The 20,984-nt window shown below is 36.3% G+C and overlaps 2 protein-coding genes across 5 annotated transcripts in view; one reads left to right on the forward strand and one right to left on the reverse strand.

The window, feature by feature from the left end:
- The window catches only part of LOC116713346 (S-adenosyl-L-methionine-dependent tRNA 4-demethylwyosine synthase TYW1-like), a gene marked incomplete at its 5' end in the record, with an annotated part of 44,057 nt that extends 34,557 nt beyond the window's left edge, over positions 1-9,500 (forward strand). Inside the window, 2 exons of the mRNA XM_032553489.1 lie at positions 2,662-2,829; positions 8,798-9,500. Coding sequence (XP_032409380.1) covers positions 2,662-2,829; positions 8,798-9,019 — 390 coding nt within the window. The remainder of the gene's footprint in view (positions 1-2,661; positions 2,830-8,797) is intronic.
- The window catches only part of mcm8 (minichromosome maintenance 8 homologous recombination repair factor), a 216,385-nt gene that overhangs the window by 53,387 nt on the left and 142,014 nt on the right, over positions 1-20,984 (reverse strand). The window lies entirely within an intron of this gene.

The following is a 20,984-nucleotide window of genomic DNA, read 5'->3' on the forward strand; positions in this document are numbered from 1 at the left end:
TCCTGATGCAATAAAGGGGTGTTGTTGTCAGTCGCTATGGCAGCGAGTCTGCAGCACAGCCGACACAGAGAAAAAGTAGTTTTGAGTTGCTCTTTAACGTTTTTTTGCGTTATTTTTCCCTTTGCTGTGTTACACTGCTCTAATTAGTAATATCTACATCTCCAGGTTTCATTTACTTACAATAATCATTGAATCGCGGCAGCGCGGCTATAATGGATGTGAAACAATCGTCTATTCGCCCTGCAGCGTTGTGCGAATGCGTGAAATTTCCAGATGTAAGCAATAATATGCATGGGATCTACACCTGAATATTTACCCCAAAACCATCTTCAAAGAGTTGTAAAAGTAAGACTGAAAGTCATATCTGATCTGTAGTTTTTAATTCGTCTTCCCATCTTTATAAAGATGTTTGATTCAATTTGAATTATCTCTTGACCCCATGTACAACGCTGAAAAGTTTCAGTTGCATTGTGTGGATAATCTCTGTATTCTTTTTCCACGCTGTCAGTCTAATCTCTTTCGTCTTTTCTCCCCTCTTAATTATCTTCTCTTTCTCCTCTTATCTTTCTGACCCGTCGCTTCCCCTCTTCCTGCCTGTGAGCGCCTCTATATTGTGACGAGATAAAAACCCCGCGGCCGCGCCGAGCCGCAGGCGGGCTATCGGCTTCATCGTGAGCCCAGTAATTGGTGCGTCCCGCCTTGGACTGGTGACAGCGTGACAGAGCTGCTCAGTCACATAATCGACTCTAAAATTAGCTGTCACTGCTGACTGATGGAAAGCTGCTGCTGCAGTTCAGCGGTCATCTTACAGCTGCTGCTGTACTTAAGATAATGGAAACTTCTTATATGTTGTTCTGATATTCATACATTATACAGCCGTATAATCATACCATTTAAATAAACACAGATAAGGCACCGTTAAAGAAAACTGTATTACTTTAATGTGTTTCATTGTCATTTTATGCCACAGTTCAACACAAAATAGTCCGTAAATCTTTAGAGGAAGGAAAAAGATTCTTGGTTTGCTTTTTCACTGACTTAATACTTTTAAAAAGCACATTTACTACAATTACAAAAACAAAACCTAACCACATGAAATGAAATGAGTAAAAGTACATATATATTTTATATTAATTTTTAAAAAAAGTTGAATTTCATATATATCTTCATTACACAGAGTGAAATATTTCATGCTTTTATTTCTTGTAATTTTTAAAATAATATCCTACAGTGAATTTAATTTTAGTTCAAATTAATTTGAATTAATTTATAATTATATATATACAGTACAGAGCAAAAGTTTGGACACACCTTTCTAATTCAATGGGTTTTCTTTATTTTTATGACTATTTATAAGGCAATAAATCCCACCTATTAACCTGACAGGGCAGGTTGACCTATGAAGTGAAAACCATTTCAGGTGACTACCTCTTGAAGCTCATCAAGAAAATGCAGAGTGTGTGCAAAGCAGTAATCACAGCAAAAGGTTGCTACTTTGAAGAAACTAGAATATAAGGGGTATTTTCAGTTGTTTTACACTTTTTTGTTTGGTTCATATTTCCACATGTGTTATTCATAGTTTTGATGCCTTCAGTGTGAATCTACAATGTCAATAGTCATGAAAATAAAGGAAACTCATTGAATTAAAAGGTGTGTCCAAACTTTTGGTCTGTACTGTACTGTATATATATATATAGATATATATCCATTTGTTTCTATTATAAATAATAATAATAATATTTTCTTTCACAGATCATAGTTTGGATACATAAAAACAGTAAATTACATGTTTCTGTGTTTCGGCGCCACCTTTGTTTTCACCATCATCCCGTCTGATTGGCTGCTCTCCTCCAGTCGGCGTAATTTATGGTCCTCTGTTCAGATGCTGTCCGGTGTGAGATTTACCTTCTGAACGGCACCGGTACCGTTTCCCCTGTCGCCGATTCCTCTCCTGCTGGAAGAATTGGACCATCGGAGAGAAAACATTCTGCCAGCGGCGTAAATGAGATAAATCTGGTGCAACACGTTGGCGTGTGACTTCAGCAGTCAATACTGACGATTTCCAAAAAAGGTTATTTAAACCCGAAAGGAGGGGTCGGCTCCTCGCTTCTACACGACTCGGTTGATACGAAACATAAAGTAATTTTCAATCTCTGTTGTTGCCCGACTCTGCTACTCCGGTGTGATTTATACCAAGCGTTGGAGAGATGATCTTTATTCAGAGGACCTCCAGGCAAGGCTGATAACTGCAAGGTCTTTCATCAATTCAGCACGGCGTTGCTGCCCTTGCCCCCGGCCACCGCCTTACTGTCTGTTGCAGAAATACAACCCCCTAACGATGCAGCACACTTTCCTTTTGTTTTTGTAGCCTTTGTACAGATTCACAAGCAGCACAAGTCCAGCCGTTCACCTAGCAACCCAGTTCTAGTTCCACTGGCAGATTATTTCACTTATAACATGGAAAAAATATCTTGTTATAAGTGAAACAATCTGTACTTTTTCATCAATATTAAGGAATTATTTACTTAGAACAATCTTGCTGAAAAGTTACTTGTACGTTAGTTTAGTCTTATTTCAAGTGTGCTGAGATATTTGCATTAGAAACAAACATACTTGGTGATATTCAGTGTTTTTGCAGCGATGTGTCCTTGTCTGTTTCAGGGCGTGACGTACTGCGGGGAAAGCTCGGCCAGCAGTCTGACCATGGCCAACGTTCCCTGGCACCAGGAAGTGGTCGCCTTCGTCCAGCAGCTGGCTGACATGCTGCCTCACTACGACATCGCCTGTGAGCATGAGCACTCCAACTGTTTGCTCATCGCACACGATAAGGTAAGAAGACCTCAGCTGCCGAGCGCAGATGAAAAACCCAACGCAACAATAAGCGGTAACAAGATGTGCGAATTGAATATATGTTCTGCTCTTGGAGTTCAGCTAAATTGGTTTTAAAGAAATCACATTTTTAATGTCTATGTCACAGAAAGGTTTCTGCTCTGCAGAGACAGGAAGAAAACCATTTGGACTCGGTTTTATCAGGGTTTTTTTTAGGGATTTATACTTTTCAGAACACCGTGTTCCACAAGTTAAGCCTTCCACCCAGGGGAGTTTTATTCATAAAAGCATTTATGTGAAATATTACCAATGTTTGGTGCTCAGATGCAGCAAAGAATGATGGATTGTGAGAATGTTGCATAAAAAGCAGGAGTCATGTTCTCAGCCCAGAACAAAATCCACCGTCAAAATGTGACGGAGTCTCTTTCTGTGAGGAAGCGATCCTCATTTCTATCGCCTTCAATTCCTCCAGAAACATTCAGCTGGGGAGAGGGAGCAGCAAACGGGCTTTAATATATCTCAAATCAAATATCCATGTTTATTAATACAAAATAAATAATACTGATGTAAATTATGAGTAGAGATTAGCACAAGCATTCGCTCATATGTTGCAGAAACCTAAGAATCTGATGTTTCCAATCTCTGAAGTCTGTTTCTTTAAATGCAAAATTAATCTACACAACAATAATATTACTCAAGTAAAAGTAAAATCTTCTTGCAGTAAAACTCCTCCTATAGCCTTCTTTTTCCAAAAAGTAAGTGTAGCTGGAACTGCCCACCTCTGCACACACACAACAGCAAAATTAGCAGCTTGATGTCTGGTGAGAGAAACTGCAACTTAACCCCTTGACCTTCAGCCCCTAAATCACCAAAAACGCCTGAAAAGGCAAATTAAATCAGCCGCTGTTCTTCAACCATTACAGTGATCCCTCGTTTTTCACCCAGGTTACGTTCCAAAAAGAACCCGCGATAGGCGAAATCCGTGAAGTAGTAACCTTTATTTTTTTACAATTATTATACAATGAAATATTCCATAATACATTGAAACCAAAGAACAAAACCTTTTTACAGGCCCAAACATTTGTTTAACAAATAAAAGTACTGTATAAATGTTTTTTTTTTTTTTTTACAAATAACTACTGTACTGTAAAATAATAATTTAAACATCAATATGAACTGAAGGCTTCAAATTGCGGAGATCAGCGCTGCCCCACTGCGACCCGAGTCATTGGATTAGAACAGGAGAAAATTAAAAATGATTATGAAAAACAAAACAAAGTACAGTAGGACAAATAGTGACTCTCGTGTATTTCACTGCTCTTCTGACTGAGCCGCTGCAGCCTGACTCCGCTCTGCAGCGGTTTGTTCTTCTAAAGCCCGCGGTGCAGGTGTGTTTTTTCGAGAGAAGAACATAGTTATCGGTAGCTGTTGTCGCTCTTTTTCCTTCTGCGCAAAAAGATTCTTGTAAACCAACATGCCACCATCGATTATGTTAAATATGGCAAGCTGTTTTACGTATGTGAACATATTAAACCGCAACATTATTGACAAGAAGAAGAAGTGGAGAGACTGTTATGCCAATGAGAATGCAGAACACAATGCACGACGCAAATCCGTGAAGCAGCGAGACCGCGAAAGGTGAACGGCGATATAGCGTGGGTTCACTGTATATGCATTGGTCTCTTTATGAAGATGACGAGCTAAATTTTCTATTTTTGCTGTCAAAAATACTTTAGAATAAAGTATTCTGCTCGTGGATTTCAAGACTGATCAAGATAGCACAAAAAGAAATGTCATTTCGGAGATGTTTATTTGTGAGGATGTACAGGTGTTGTCCAAGTCTCCATTTGGCACTCGGACAGCACCTGATATACAAACTTCAGATGACTGTAACTCCTCAGCGCTTCAACATACAGCCATCATTGAGGCTCTAATGAAAATAATGACCAGAGGAATCCTCTGGTAGACACATTATTACTGATAGTGGAAATGACTAATAATTATATAAATAAAATACCATATCTGGGGGGTAAAGGGCGGTAGCGTACAGTCAGACCTCCTCCCCCTGTATGTAAATGTAATGAACATGTTTTGTATAAGCCATAGATCTATTCTAACCTGTACAAGGTAGATTGTCTTTAATGATGTAAAAGTGCAAAATTATCACTCAACAAACTTCTGATGCATTCTCAGTGTCTTTTCTGTTGGTTTGAAAAGGTTTTAAGACAGAATGTTGGACGTTAAACTCCTAAAACTCTTAAAGCTGGAGGTTCTGGTGCGAGCTGTCCAGGTTTAGATGCATTTTGCATACAAAGGAGCAAAGTGCTGCTGGAGATTAAACCACAGCTGTGCTAATTGGTCCCTAATGGTCAGAAACAGGATGTGAGGAAACTCTGGGATCGTAAATTATCATGGACAGCTAAACGATAATTTACTGAATTTTAGAAATTTAAAGGGGAGTTGTTATAGGCTCTGGATGTCTGGAGGAAAATGTTTTGAACATCCAGATACTCTGAGTGAAGGTGTTAATAAAAAGCTTTCTTCTTACATTTCATACACGGAAACAACCTGGTATGACTTTTATTTTGCAAACGGAAGAATATTAAAAATAAGAGGAAAACATTTGACTTCCTTTCTTCAGATCCTCATTATTTTTGTTTGAGTTTTTTGATAAAATGGTATTTGTGACATCAGTTCTAACAGAAAAAAGGAAAGTTTATTAATATAGAAACATTTATGCATAACGGTTTACAGGATAGGAAATGAAACAAAAGGATTGCACAAAATAAAAGCATGTTGGACAGTTTTTAACATCTTAAAATAAATGTTTCAGAGTTTATTATTTGATTAAAAGCTGCTGTAAACAAAAATAGTTTTTAATTCAACTGAGTTTATTTTTAGAATACAAATTCACAACAAGCACTGTCATGAGGCACTTAAAAAAATCAGTAATAAATTTTACTGGAGGATAAATTGTCCTGGTAATTATTTCAATAAATTAAAGTATTGTTGTTTTCAGACTATTTTCAAATATATTGATCATGGCCTAAAAATGCAAGTTCAAAAAATATCATTTTTTTTATTTTCAATAAAACAAATTTGATAAATAAATGGGTGTATAATTTTTATATTTAATGGAGTAGAAGAGGATTTATGTTTCTGCCAAAGCAACTCAAGTTTATTTTTCTTTAATTGTGCTTCTAAATTACAAAAATTTGGACTGTTTGCACAATACCTGATAGTAAAGAACAACATATTTTTTTATTTCTGTGTGTTTGACATGATTGGAAAGCTGAGAATCCACAAGGTTTGTTTTGACGTATTCGTGACAATAAGTGAGTTAAGAGACGAATATTTTCATTTTGGAGATATATCAACATGTTGTGTTATTGTGGGGCAATTTAAGTGTTTGCTAAACACTAACAGTTTGAGAAACACTGAACTATCAGAACCAGAACCCGGTTCTGTCCAATCCAAGCCAGACTGTAAAGGAAACTGAAAATATGGATCAACCCTGAAAAAACCGATCAAATAGAATCTGATTTAATCTACTTATAAACAATAATTAATTACTTTTAGTTGCATAATCCAACTGATTTCGAAGGGCTTTTTGTTCCTAGTGGAAAACAAGTTTACATTTGAACATGAATGACAGAAAATGTGAGATATCAAAGTTTAAAGTGCTTTACAGTTTCATTTTGTTTCTTTGTTTTGTTCTGCCTGTTTGTCTGCAGCAAGTTGCAATATTTCCTTTTATTTGTTGCTGGGGTTATTGGATCCTGGTTCTGACTCTGTTCGTCCTCATCAGTTAGAAACAAAACCAATATTTTTCCTTCACTTTGTCAAAACGAAAGGTGCAGATGAAACAGCAGCGAGCGCATAAACTGACTCTCTTCCATCCAGCTTTGTTTTAAACCCTGATTTAAAGTCCTCGTCTGGAAAGAAGTGCGAAGCTTTGACTTTACAAAAAACAGTAGAAACTCTGTTACTATCAGCGAGACACCATTAACAGAAACAGCGTGCAGTCCTGTTCCCTTCCCGGACAGCGCAGATTTACTTTGTTCTTGGAAATATTACCCAGACTGAATAAATATCATCCTGTCTCGTTACCGGGAACGTTTGTTCCCAACAGGCGTTTCTTCTCAAGCCTCATTAACAATGCAGCAGGTTGGGTTTATTTTTTCCTCTAATGTCACGCCGTAAAGTGCCAAACCCATCCAGTCGATGCTTCCTCCTCAGGAAGGTCGTCTGCAGTGCAAATAAGTGTTAGTCCCCCAATGTGTTCATGCTGGATCTGTTTTAATTACTTTTGTGATTAAAAATAAAACTATATTAGGAATAATGTGAGGCATTAAGGCCAATCACAGTTTCCTCATTGCAAAGAGCTGCAGTCGTCTGCTGGGCCAGTTTAGCTCCATTTCTCTGTTATTTATGACGTTCAGGAAGGTTCGGCCTGTACCCAGGATGCTGTCCAGTCAGCTTGACCTCTTTGAAAATTGAACTTTGCTGGACAGTTTGCCCTGCTGCACATTTAGCTTCCTTTTCAGCCTAATTTTGATTCGACTCTGTTCTTTGCAAAAGTATTCCGACTTACTTCAACATATCCACGTTTTCTGTTTTAAGTTACAGCTAGGACTGTCGCAATAAGAAATGAATCAATTAATCACATGAGGAATTAAAATGAGCTCAATAATTTCCATTTGTATGATTTTTTTTTTCTCTCTTTTTCTACCAAAAATGTAATAACTAAAGTCTCAAAATTGGTGTTTTGGTCTCAACTGCACCTTTTTTGAGGGACAGTTTTGTTTACAGAGATTCATAATAAATTTTTCTGTTATTTTGTTTATTTTAGATATTTAAAATGTCTTCCAGTTCCAGTGTTAAATGTCCCTCAGTATTGAAAGTTTATTGATCTTTGAGAATGTGCTCTTGCATTAGTAAGACATTATTATTATATTACATGAAAATGGACTTAAAAAACCCAATATCGTTTATCACAATCATTTCTGGGAAAATTTATCGTCCAGTAAAATTTCTTATGGTCACAGGCCTGTTGGAGAAATCCTTTAATCTCCACGGCAACCATTCAGCTGTAGAAAATGCCTGGATGGACCTAGCCCCGCCTTTTAGGTACAGCTCCTCCTCTGAGCTGCAGTTTCCTAGCTACCGAGCTTCTGCCTCACACCCAGCTCCTTCAGACTAGCCAGCAGCAATTAGCAAACACCTGGTGGAACTGAACATCAGCTGAGCTCATTATCGAGGCTACTTCTCAGAGCAACGCTGGTCAAAACTGTGTTAAAAAGTTAACAGAGGAGCTGTGTTGGGACATATATATATATATATATATATATATATATATATATATATATATATATATATATATAATTTTATGTCAACTGAAGGTAACGTAGTGACTTGATTGTGCTGGAAAATGGTACTCCTCTGCAAGAAAACACAGAATCTTTCCAAGTTTCTCATGCAAATGTCTTACTTCACTAGAAATAAGACAAACCAACTTACAAGTAACTTTTCAGAAACATGTAGGATTTTGTTTGAAGTCAATAATTCTTAATATTGACAAAAAGGTTTTAGCTCCACTGGCAGATTATTTAACTTATAACAAGACATTTTCCCGTGTTATAAGTTAGTTTATCTGCCAGTGGAACTAGAACTGTGTTGCTAGGTAACGGGCTGGGCTTGGCTGGGGTTGCTAGGTAACGGCTCAGTGGAATATTCTACCAGTGGAACCAGAACATTTTCATTAATATTAAATAATAATGTAGTTAAAACAAGACTCCATATCAAGCAGAAAAGTTACTTTTAATTTAGTTAGTTTTATTTCAAGTGTGCTAAGATATTTGCAATATAAACTAGACCAAAACTACTTGGTGAGATTTTGTGTTTTTGCAGTGTATATTTGCCTGGAAAATACATAAGGCCGCCCCTTTAAATGTCCTTTTCCTTCCAGTTCAAGGTGAACGGCGAGTGGTGGACTTGGATCGACTACGACCGTTTCCAGGATCTGGTCCAGGCTCACGAAGACAGCGGCGGACAGCAGAGCTTCTCGGCCTTGGACTACACCGCCAAGACCCCCAGCTGGGCTTTGTTTGGGTCAAACGAACAAGGGTTCGACCCGGCCGACACTCGCTTCCAGCGGCGCAACAAAACCAAAGATATCTCTGGATGCTGATTCTGAAGATGACAATGAATTTAAAAAAACAGTAAAAAATTTATATCAGCTTTATTGTTCGGCTCTTCCCTCTTACCTGTTCTGTTTGGATCTTTAAATGTATTTGCATCGCAGCTGGATGAACAGAAAAATTACCTTTTTATTGTTTCTTTTTTAAATGGATGTACATAAACTGTTCAGCTGTTAATCTTCTTGATTTCTCGTTGTTAAACTGGATTGTCCTTCTTCAGAAATTGTTTTTTCCAGTTCCTCTTGCTCTTCCTTTCTGCTTGTACTTTTTTCTTATTCCAAATTTCTGTTTAAAAGTTTCATCGCTTTTTTTTTTTTTCTTTCTCTTTCTTTCATCTCAGGGTCAGGATTTTTCAAAACATCCCTCTGGTGTCAGAGTATTTTATTTCTCAGTCAACTGCTGTCAAAATATTTTGGCCACTTAAAATAAATGTGTTTGAAATAAAAATTTTAAAAATGTTTAAAATCTCAATGGCTTTTGTAGAATTATTGTTATAATTAAACTCTTGGATTGGAAGGCCTCCTTGCTGCCTCTTGTCATTTGGGTTTTTATGCAGTTTTAGCAACAATTACACTGGTAAACATGCAGTAAGTTGTGTTTAGGGAGTAAAGCAGGTTCCTTTAGGTACAAATCACTTTCTGTTTCTGCTTTTTATTTGAAAAATCAAACCTATTAAAGAAAAATGGATTTACAATCATCCATTTTGTCTGTGTCACCACGATGTTTAGCCTCTTAGTGACATGAAGAAGTAAAGAATAAGATGTGATGCTTCCCATCATATCTTATTCTTACATCAAGGGCATCAAACTTATTTTCATTTTGGGCCAAATCAAAAATCGGAATGTTCTTAAAGGGCCAGCTGGGCCAGAATGTATTGATAAAACCCATTAAACTGTTAAAATATTATTAAAAGCTCTTTGTTCAATAAGTGTTTCTTAAACTGAAATAATATTGAACAGCTTTCAATACCTGGATGGACTGATCCCACACGGATCAGTCCATCCCACACGGATCAGTCCATCCAGGTTTTCTTTATTGTTTTTGTAGTTTTTTTGTTCAATCAAAATCACAGAATTTTAGAAATATTTGAAAGGAATTTGTACCACATTTGCGTTAATGTCTGATGTTAAATATAACTCATTGTCGTATCGATCACGGACTATGAAGTAAGGCTGAGGCAGCAGTCACTTAAACTCAATGTTTTTGGACAATTGTGAGAGAAATTTGCAGCAGAAATCAGGAAAAATGTGGGAATTTTGAGTGAATTTTGTGTATTTGTGAAAAACTGGAGGGGCTTACTGATGTCATTTGGAGTCTCGAGGGCCACATTAAAACACTACTGCGGGCCAGATTTGGCCCCTGGGCCTCAAGTTTGACACACACGACTTACATTTAAGAGTTCTGAATTTTTAAGGATAAACTTTGGACCATAATTACTTTTAGTTGCTTCATCACTTTCACAGAGGAATGCTTTATTGCATATTTTAATATAGTTAAAAAGAAGTAATAAAATTCTCTTTCATATAACTACTAATTAGAGAGTCTTGTGTGGAGACAGTTTCTTCTCTGTTTGTGGCTCCTTGGTTTTCCTGATCTCACCTTCAGCAAATCAGCATCAACGAGTCAGTCAGACTTTGCTGGATTCATTAGAGCATTTCCACGCTCACTTGTTTGATTTGCGTCAGCCTCGTTGCTGACATCCAAACCCATTCAGGCTGCAGTAACGTTTTATTTTGCTGCAAATCTGCGGAGCTGTGCGGGAATGACCTTGATCTGCTCATTTACAAACCCTTTCTTCAAGCAAAGTGACTTAATTAACCAAATGACCGTCTAATGGAGGCTGATGCTTTGTTTCTGCACTCCCTCCCTCGCTGGAAACCTGACAGCTGACTGGTAAACCACAAAGCGATCCGATGAATCATAAAAAAATTCAGCCTCTGAAATGAGTGTTAAACTGCAGGCCTGCTGCAGAGAGATTAGAGGAGAAATGTGCTAATTGCCTGCTGTGTGTCCTGGATCACTCTGGTCTCCTCAGGTTCACGTCATGCGGCCTGTTCCACAGATTCCTGGCTCCGTTTTCCCCCCATTAAAAACAGTTTGAAGGTTCGGATTTCCAGTTTAATCTGTAATGATTTAAATTGCCCAGTTTAATCAGTTTGTGCATTTTTGTCGATATCAACCTTGCGGACATCTTGTGCTTAAATGCATTTGTTCCTCGACAAAAAAGAACCAAAAAAAGCTTTTTTTTAAAAACCTTTTCTTAGAGTTTTATTCCTCTGCAAGGAAACTTGTTTTTAAAAACAATCCACCTGACAAATCCCTTCTCTGTTTTTAATTAGCTTCTGTACTTATATTTTTAACTTGTGATTCCCATTAGCACTAAGCAGAAATAAAAATGCAGACTGTAATGTCCCCATCTCCTGCAGAGGGGGGGAGTTACTGCAGGAACGTCTGCATTAAAAAGCAGCTGCTCCTATTTTTGTCCCTCATGCCCTGCCATACTTACACAGGATATTAAATCCACTTGCATTATTTCTTCTGCTTTTAAAGTCACGTTTAGCTTTTTGGTTATTGGCTAGAAATGAATTCAGGAAAGATTTAATTCATACACAGTTATTAAGAATATTTAAATGTAATTTCTGCTGCACTTTCCAATATCAATAATCATATCTGCTTGTTTGTTTTATGACTTTAACATGTCTGGATCTTATTCACTTTAGAGTCACTTATTTTACACAATCATAGTGAAAAACTAAAAGTAAAGAAAAGTCTTCCTGTTTCAAGCCCTGTGTGTTCATAAGTGTGATTGAATATTTTTATTTAAGATGTGACCTTTAACCCCTGTCTTCTCTTTTGATAAAGCCAGGCATACCATCACAGTCAGCTGCAAAAACACAGCATCTTACAAAGTACTTTTGGTTTAGTTTCCAGTGTAAATATCTTAGTTTTGTCTTAACTTATGAGTAACTTTTCAGATAAATACAGGAGTTTGTTTTAAGTCAATAAATCAACAAGACATTTTTCCCTCCTTTTAGTGAAATAATCTGCACTTCTTCATCAGTATTAAGGAATTATTTACTGAAAACAAGCTCCTATGTCTTGCACAAAAGTTACTTGTAAGTTAGTTTTGTTTTGTTTCAATTGTACTAAGATATTTGCCGTAGAAACTGGACCAAAACCACTTGGCAAGATTTTGCGTTTTTGCTGTGACGAGTCTCTGTAACAGGACAGTGTCGTTATTCTCGTGTCGAAAGTTTGGAAAATGTATTTGACGTTGCTTGTGAGATTTGAAATAATGTTATTTCTAACTAAAGAGGCAACATTATCAGGAAACTCCTCATTCAGAGTCTGATCACTTCAAATGTAGAAATGTTCCCTGATTTCAAAACTTTGGCTGAAGCCGTTCTTGTAATCCCAGTTGTCAGAGTGGCAGCAGAGTCCAGATTTATTCCCCAGATCAACATCAAAACCCTGAGAAATGTAACTACACAGAAACAGCGATGCATTCAGGTCCACGCAGACCAGGAGGAAGTTGTGAGACGGTGCATTCAGGCAACAGCAGGTGAGTCGTTCATAATTTCAATTCAATTTAATCATGTTATCTGCTTGATGTGTGATGGCATAATGTGGAATCTCTGTTCAGCTTATTGAATCTTAATGCAACCAATTGGAAATACAGTTTTGTTGAAAATATCAATATGATTTTAAAATTGATGGGTGAAAATAGATTTTTTTTTTACTCCATCAGTCAAAATGACCCACAAAGAAAAAGTCTGCCCACTGCGTCTTGATCCGACTCAAACAGTCCAGACATGTTTGTTTGAATGCGACTGAAGTTGGGTTGGCTGCAACAAAACACAAATTAATTAGTTAAAAATTATGCAATTTGATTTTCTGGGTGTTTTTTTTTAGATTCTCTCATGATGAAAATGACCGATCTCTCCTTTTTTTTTTTAAATGGGAAAAATTTTGTCTCCTTATTAAATGTTTATTTTTCTCACTATATATGACACTATTTACCAAAAAACAACATTGGAGTGTGAATTACTGAGCCAGTAACAATTATTTTATTTTGCTGTTGGAGACACAAAGTAAAAAAAAAATCAGTGAATTTAAACTTCATTCAACAGTTGAATGAAAACATTTTTATTAGTTGCTTCACACTGGAGATTTGATTCTAATTATTGGACAGAAACGCTGCTGCAGTTATGATATATGTAATCAATTATGATATATGTAATCAAAGATGTATAATGCGGAGAGTTACTAAAGATGGAAATCCAGGAGTGGCTGTTGTAAATAATAAATTCCTCTGCGAGCTTTTGGGAGAGAGTGTGTTTTTTTTTTTCTCGCTCTCCAGAAATGTGTCGCTCCGATCTTCTGCTCACGGTCACACCGAACACATTAGCAGTCAGAGAACACAGATGCCTCACATTTGGTGGTTCAGAGGAAACTGAGCGTACTGTAAGCGCCGCGTCTGTGAGAGGAGAGCTTGGCGGAGAAATGGACGTCCAAATATAGGTGCAACATCACGAGCATCATCAGAGGAAGAGGACGTCTTAATGGCCGCCACAAGATTCAGGAAGCGGATGAGTTTAGGAGTTACTGCGCAAAAATGGCTCAGATAATTACTTTTATAGAGAAAAACTAATGATTCAGCTTCACTTTTAAGTCCTTTTGCTCCAATGATAGATGCAGATAAATAGTTTTCCTGTAACAATAATTTGCTTCTCCGCCATTAGACATTTAGCAGTGAGTGGATGAGCTTGATTGACGGCGCTAAGACCGTCATCCTGGTTCTGATTGGTTGTTTTTGGTCGGAATGGTGCATTACTTTAGACAGCAATAGTATCTCATGGAAAAGGTGGAGGAGATCTTTTCACAGATTATCTGTCTCACAACAAACTGTCATGACATAGAAAATATATATTTTTTATTAAAGTTATATACTGTAGCTTGGACAAAATGTAACAACATAGCATTTTTTGAGAAAAACTAATGGTTCAGATTCAGGTTAAGTCCTTTTGGGCGTGGTGCAAACTAAAATTTATGTATTTTTATAATTTTATTAAAAGTCAATGCTAAATATGATCATACTGAGATGACTCAGTCATGCCTGATTTTAATAAAGAAACGTCCACGCTAAAACCAAGCATAGTGAAGCATGAACAAAAAATATATCGAAGGAAAATACATTTGCTGTATGAAGTACAGTGGATTAATAAATTTACACACAGGGGGGAAAGTTAGGACATTCCTAACGGCTCCTGAACAGCAGGGGCCCACAAATATCTTTTTTTTTTTTTTCTTTTTTTTTTTTAAGAAATAGAAAGTTTTGGGGTAGCCCTGTCAATAACAAAATCTATTATATTGTGTTTTTAAAATATGTTTTTAGCAGTATATACGTTACCACATCCATATTTGCACTGAACACCCCCCCGGATATGCATGAAATGGTTTCTTCCTGCGGCGTTCAGCAGCGGTCAGGAAAAGACAACGACTGTGGCGGTTACTATGCTGTCAATAAAAATAACAGTCAGGTTTAAGGAAAAAAGGAGAACAAAAGGAGTCAGACAAAACATTGTCAATTTATAACCCAGTTTTTCTCCAAGAGAGGTGGGTAGACTGAGAGATTACCAACCGTTTAGCATAGTTAGCTTAGCTACAGACTACTGTTTGCTTCCATTCACTAGCATTTAATGAATGAAGAAAAAAATTACCAACATAATATATATATTTAACATGTCCCTGTGCCTTTTACCACATTTAACAACAGGTGAGTCAGTCAGCAGCAGCAATAACCCCGATACCAGCGTGACCTTTAACCCCTGTCCCGGTGTACAAGGTGAGCAACACTGTTCAATGATAAGCTAGTTAGCATCATTCCAGGGAATCTGTGTGGATTTTTTCTGTCTTTTTTTACAATTACAAAACAAAAATAATATTTATTACTCACAGAAATTCAAACAATTTTCATACAATGATAATAAAAAAACAACCTTCTGTCTGGACTGGAGCCAGTTTATTTTACATATTAAATTAAACATTTAAAAAAATTAACAATAATGTTTTGGTTTAGCCTGTCATGGAAAGAAGAAAAAAGAGATTTTTGTTTTGCAAATTCATATTTTTACCATTCTATTCATACATTTATACATTTCACAACTCTAAATTAAATATTTAATTTGCAAGCTAAATATTTAGTTTGGAAAATAAAAATGAAGTTGCTAATTAAATATTTTGCTTGAAAACTAAATTAGGAGATAATTTTGTTTTCTAGCAAAAGATGATAAATATTTGGAACTAAATAAAAACATTTTTTTTTAACATCTTAAATAAATATTTAATTTATCAAGCTTGAGAATTTAGTGTTTCCTTTGGATACTAAATATTTATGACCAACATAAATATTTAGTTTAGAAAATAAATATTTAGCTTCAAAAATAAATGTTTAGTTTGGAAATTTTTTTTTCTTTTTAACTAAATATGTAGCCTTCTAAATAAATATTTAATTTGCAATCTAAAAATATTTAGTATGTAAACTAAATATTTAGCTTAAGAGTTGGATAGTCAGTTATTTAGCTAAACATTTAATTTTAGTTAGTCCAAGCTAAGTATGTAATGTAGAAAATAAATTTTGATTTAAAAAATGTCATGGTTAGTTTGGAAAATACATTTTACTTTCAACTAAATATCTAGTTAATAAAATAAATATTTAGTTTCCTGACTAAACATTTAATTTGCAAGTCAAAACTTTAAATATTTAGCTTGTGAGTTAAATATCTAATTCTGAACTGTTACATTTATAAATGTCTGAATAACATGGTGAAACACTCATATTTTTATTATCTCCCAGACAAGCTAAAAAATGTTTTTTTTTGTTTGTTTTTTTTTTGCTGTGTACTTTTACAAATTACACCCCTCATCATTGTGCAATCTTTAATTTGAAATAAAACTGAAACATTTCCACAATTTATGAAACAACTACAACATAAATCTGTCAAGTTTCTGTGCGGACTCGGCTGTTTTCCTGTGGATAATAACGCAGTGAAATGGGGGGAAATGCAGCAAAAAAAAAAAAAAAAAAGCTGACATATTTTGGACTTAAGTTAGGAAGCGGCTCTTTCTGTCGCTGCCTCAGGCTGCTGACTCAGCAGGAGGAAGAAAACGAATGCCTGAGTGCCTGAGGAGACGCTTTCTGCTCGTCTCAGAGGCTTCAGGCTCCTGGATTGAGAGCAGAACAGGGAGAGCGTGTTAGCTTTGCTCCCTCACAGTGAGGAGGTGATTAAGATCAGGTTATCTATGTGTGAATGTTTACTTGTTTCCCTGTAATCCTCCCAGAATGGAAAGGTAATCTAGATTTTATTACTGGTGCAGAAAGGTGCAGACAGTTTCGTCTCAGAGTTGGTTTCAGGAAATGATTGTAAACAACAGCAGAACAATGTTCTTGCTGAAAATCAATGATCCTTTTTGAACTATTTTTTAAAATTACTTAAGGAACTATAGACAAATGGTTGTTCAGGTTAATTTTGTTTAATTAATTGTTCCCTTTTATTTATTTGTTGGTTACTGTAGATGAAACCGGCTGCAAACATTTGTAATTCTTTATTTGTATGTAAAACCACTAATTTGTCTGTCTTAAAGCTGCAGATTAACTTTTGTAGCCATTAAAGTAGCAGCTGCCATGCCTGTCTCGTTATCGGTTAACTTCTTTGCAGAATTGCTAAGATTTTTTAATTATTGGCTGATCGTCAAAACCTGAGAGACCCCACACACGACGATAAAAAAACGGTTGATATAACAGGCTTTGTCGTACCAATTTCCCTCACCAACATTCAGATTTCAGACGGAAAACTCGGAAAAAATCCCAAGACCAAACACGAGTTCAGTGTAAACAAACATGGCCGACTGGGAAGAAGCAATGGCCATGGTTTCTGGGCTATGTTTATTTTAGATTCCCATATAAGTTTTCCATCACCTCGCTTTCTGATTTGCTACGCGTCACATTTACCAGGCTGCATTTTTGTTTGTTCTTGGAGGAAAAAGATTTAATTAAAATAAATAGCCAGGCAGAAGGAAGTAGGTCAGTTATGCTAGCTTGACTTTGTGAATTATAACATGACGATGTGCTGTGGAATTCAGTTTCAGGTCAGTTAAAATACAAAAAGGCGACCGAAACACCAACTCTGACAGATTTAGAGCAGGTTTTTATCTCTACCACTGCTGTGTTAGATTAGCTAATAGCAGCGGTAGCTAATCTACCATTGCAATCTCTTATCAATATCACAAAGTAAACATTAGGCCTGAAAACATAAAACCTTAACAGACTAAATGTTCTGTTCTTTGTGTGGAAAATGTTTGCGAGTTTTTTGGTGTTGAATCCTGATACATTGTTATGAGTTGCTACGGCAACGAGACTGCTGGTAGCGTAGCCATTTTGAGTTGTTTTTCAGCGGTTTTTCTGTGTTGTTTTTTCCGTTGCTTTGTGCTTTGCTCTGCGATAAATTAATAATTACTGCATCTGGAGTGAGTTTCTCTTTAAATGCAGTAGGCCTCATTTAAAAATATATTGTATCTTGTTTCATTTTATCAGTGTGATTGTGTCCAGAGTTGGGGAATTAATGCAGGGGAATTAATTTGGACAGTTGCAGAGGCTCCATGCAATTGGTCTTTGGTATGTTTCCATGGTTGTTTTTTATGGTTGTCTATAGCAGGTTTTCTCCTTATTTTTCAAATTGGATGGGTCTCTCATTGGAATTAGAAAAAGAAAAAAAAAATATATACATATATATATGATCATCATGTATGTATCAAACAGAAAGAAGCTAGGCTGCCATTTTGCGCGATCGGCCATTTTGGTAAACACCAGCAGATAAGGCAGATTAAATATCTTGCCCAAGTACACAACAACAGAGGTAGGCAGAACAGGAATTGAACTGGTGACCCAACGATTGAAGGAAAAACTCTTACCACTGTCGCCACCATTACCCATTTTTATGTTTAATATGTACAGCATTTCTACAACAACTGAAGCTAACATGGTTACTTGACTGTGCTATAAAATGGCACTATGTAATAATGATTACTCTTTCCACCGTCGTAATAACAGTTTATGTTAGGAAATACCACAGCTAAAGTCACCACAGTGAACCAGGTGCAGCAACAGTAAATGACACCCTGTCAGGGCTTTAAAGTGTTACTCACTACCCCATAAATTAGTGTGACTTCTTGTAAAATAAAACACAATTAAATTGCTTTCACATAATTTGTATTGACATACCTTAACTCAGGCCAGACATATGTTTTGTTGACCTCTCTGAGATCTTTCCATGTCAACCAAATTAGATTTTAGACCTGAGGTGAATATATTTCATGTTGATGAGACTTCTTATGTTGTGTAAGTGACTGCATGTGAATATAACACTTCCCACACTGATGACAGGTGAAAGACTTTTCCATGGTGTGGCAGTGCTGATGGTTCTTCAGATTCCCTTTCTGAGCGAATCTCTTCCCACACTGGTCACACTTATATGGTTTTACTCCGGTGTGGATGCGCTGGTGAACTGTCAAGTTAATTTTTTTGGTAAAACTTTTCCCACACTTATCACAACTGTATGACTTTAATTCAGTGTGGATGTGCTGATGGATCTTGAGATTGCCTCTCTGGGTGAATTTTTTTCCACACAGGTTACAGCTGTACGGCTTCTCTCCAGTGTGGATGCGCTGATGGACTGTTAAGTTGACTTTTTTAGTGAAATGTTTCTCACATTGGTCACAGCTGTATGGTCTTTCCCCAGTGTGAGTGCGCTGATGGACTTTCAAATCTGCATTATGGGTGAATGTCTTCTCACACTCGTCACAGCGGTAAGGTCTTTCTCTCGTATGAATAAGCTGATGGCCGGTCAGATACCTTTTCTGAGAGAAGCTCTTCCCACACTGGCTACAGTTGTATGGCCTCTCTCCAGTGTGGATGTGCTGGTGAAATCTACACCTTCTACATTTGCTGAAACTCTTCCCACACTGGTCACAGACATGAGCCATTTGTTCAGTGTTGACCGGCTGAGTGGAAACACTCTCTGAATTCTCTCTGCGGTTGTCGTGGCCGTGCTTTTCCTCAGAGTCGACTGGCTGATTTGCCGTGCTTTCGCTGAAGCTGCTCACACTCTCATCCTCATAAAGTGCATTCTGGAAGATGCAGATCTCCTCCTGTGAATGGAAATCAGATGAAGGTTGTTGAACTGAAATTACAAAAACTGAGGAAAGAGCTTGAGAAAGAAGAGGAAAAACGAATATTTTAAAATAAAAACCTTAAAGTGTGTGCCATGTTGACCTTTTAGCTCAAATTGGCTTACTATATTGATTTGCAGTGTTGCTCATATATGCTATGCAGATATGAGCCGCTTCAGAGCAATGTTAACACATACTGTAGTTGTGCAGATGTATGCATATTTCATGACAGTGGAGTTCCTGTTTTATTGATTGTTCATTTTCTTCTATGCAAAACAAGAAAAAATGACAAAATTCAAACAACTGTATTCATAATAATTGTTTTTTCTGTTGAGGTTTTGTTCAACTTTAGGGGCCTTGACGTATTTAAAACAGGACTTGATGAGATTAATTGTATATAAAAGATTCACCTGAAAAATAGGAAGAAAATATGAATAATTTCTCTGTTCACAGTCACACTAACATATTTTAATGACAGGAAAACTGAGGGTTTGTAGATTAAAATAAATTGCTGGAAAAAACTCTTAGCTAAGAAATTTACTAAAAAAAAACATGGACATGTCTGAGTTTCAGAAGTTGAATATTTAACATTTTTGAAATTAATTTTTTCCTAGAACATTTCTGAGATTAACCTCAAAATTAAAAAAAATTTAAAAATCCAGCAAATTTTCAACCTGTGTAGCTCAGAAATTTCAATGTTTTTTTTTCTAGAAAATTTCTGAGTTTATAGTGGAAATGTACTCCTTTTTTAAGCTAAATGAAGATTCTTAAACCACTAATTAATTTTGAGCTTTTGTTGGGTTTTTTTCCATGAAAAAAAACAAAACAAAAAAAAACAACACATTTCTGAGTTTCCAAAGTTCAACATTTTTGACTTTATGAACTCCAAAATTTTCATGTTTTTCCCTAGAAAATTTCTGGAATGAATCTAAACATTTCTGAGATCTTCCCGGAAAATCTTCGACTTTTGCGAAATATGAGTAACAGAAAAACAGCAGAGATGAACAAAGTTTACACTTTCCTGACAGGGGAAGGCATCTTGGGAAAAATATGGGTTAAGTTTTATTTATTTAAACGAGCAAAATGTACTGTTTTCTTTTGATTTTACATATTTTGTCCTTTCAAGAAATGTAACTAGTTTGTGTTTTGTTTTAAAATTAATAAGTAAATGTCATCTTCTGGTCCAGGTGTACTTTCTATGTTCAGAAAAACAGCTAAAATCTCCAACCAGTTGTGGTAGCGCCTTGTCATGCTTCATGTTGAGTTGGATGTGTAATTCATAAACAAATCTGGTTTGAAATACTGACAGACATTAAATTAGCTCCACTTGCGATGAATAAATAAAACATTTTTTACCTCCACACCCCTAGGGGGCGTGCCTCACACTTTGACAATCGCTGCTTTTAATTCTACATAGTGACCATTTTTAAACAACACACCTCTTCTGAAGGCATAACTGGATTGTTTATGTTGCTGTTATCGTCCTCCAGGAAATCCAGAAGTTTCAGAAAGTCCTCCATTTTGTGATCCTGTTGAAGAATACGAAGAGTAAAACTTCACAGCAGAAGTCACATATGGTACCAACAAATGGCCGTATGACTGTTTTAAAAAGCTAACATGTTTTGATTTACTATTAGCAAAAAAAATACAAAAGATTCGTCTCATAATATCAAAAAGTGCTAAAATACTCCTTAATGTTTTTGTCCCAGGAGAAACACACAGCAGTTA

This window comes from Xiphophorus hellerii, chromosome 22, assembly GCF_003331165.1.
Source record: "Xiphophorus hellerii strain 12219 chromosome 22, Xiphophorus_hellerii-4.1, whole genome shotgun sequence".
NCBI lineage: Eukaryota > Metazoa > Chordata > Actinopteri > Cyprinodontiformes > Poeciliidae > Xiphophorus > Xiphophorus hellerii.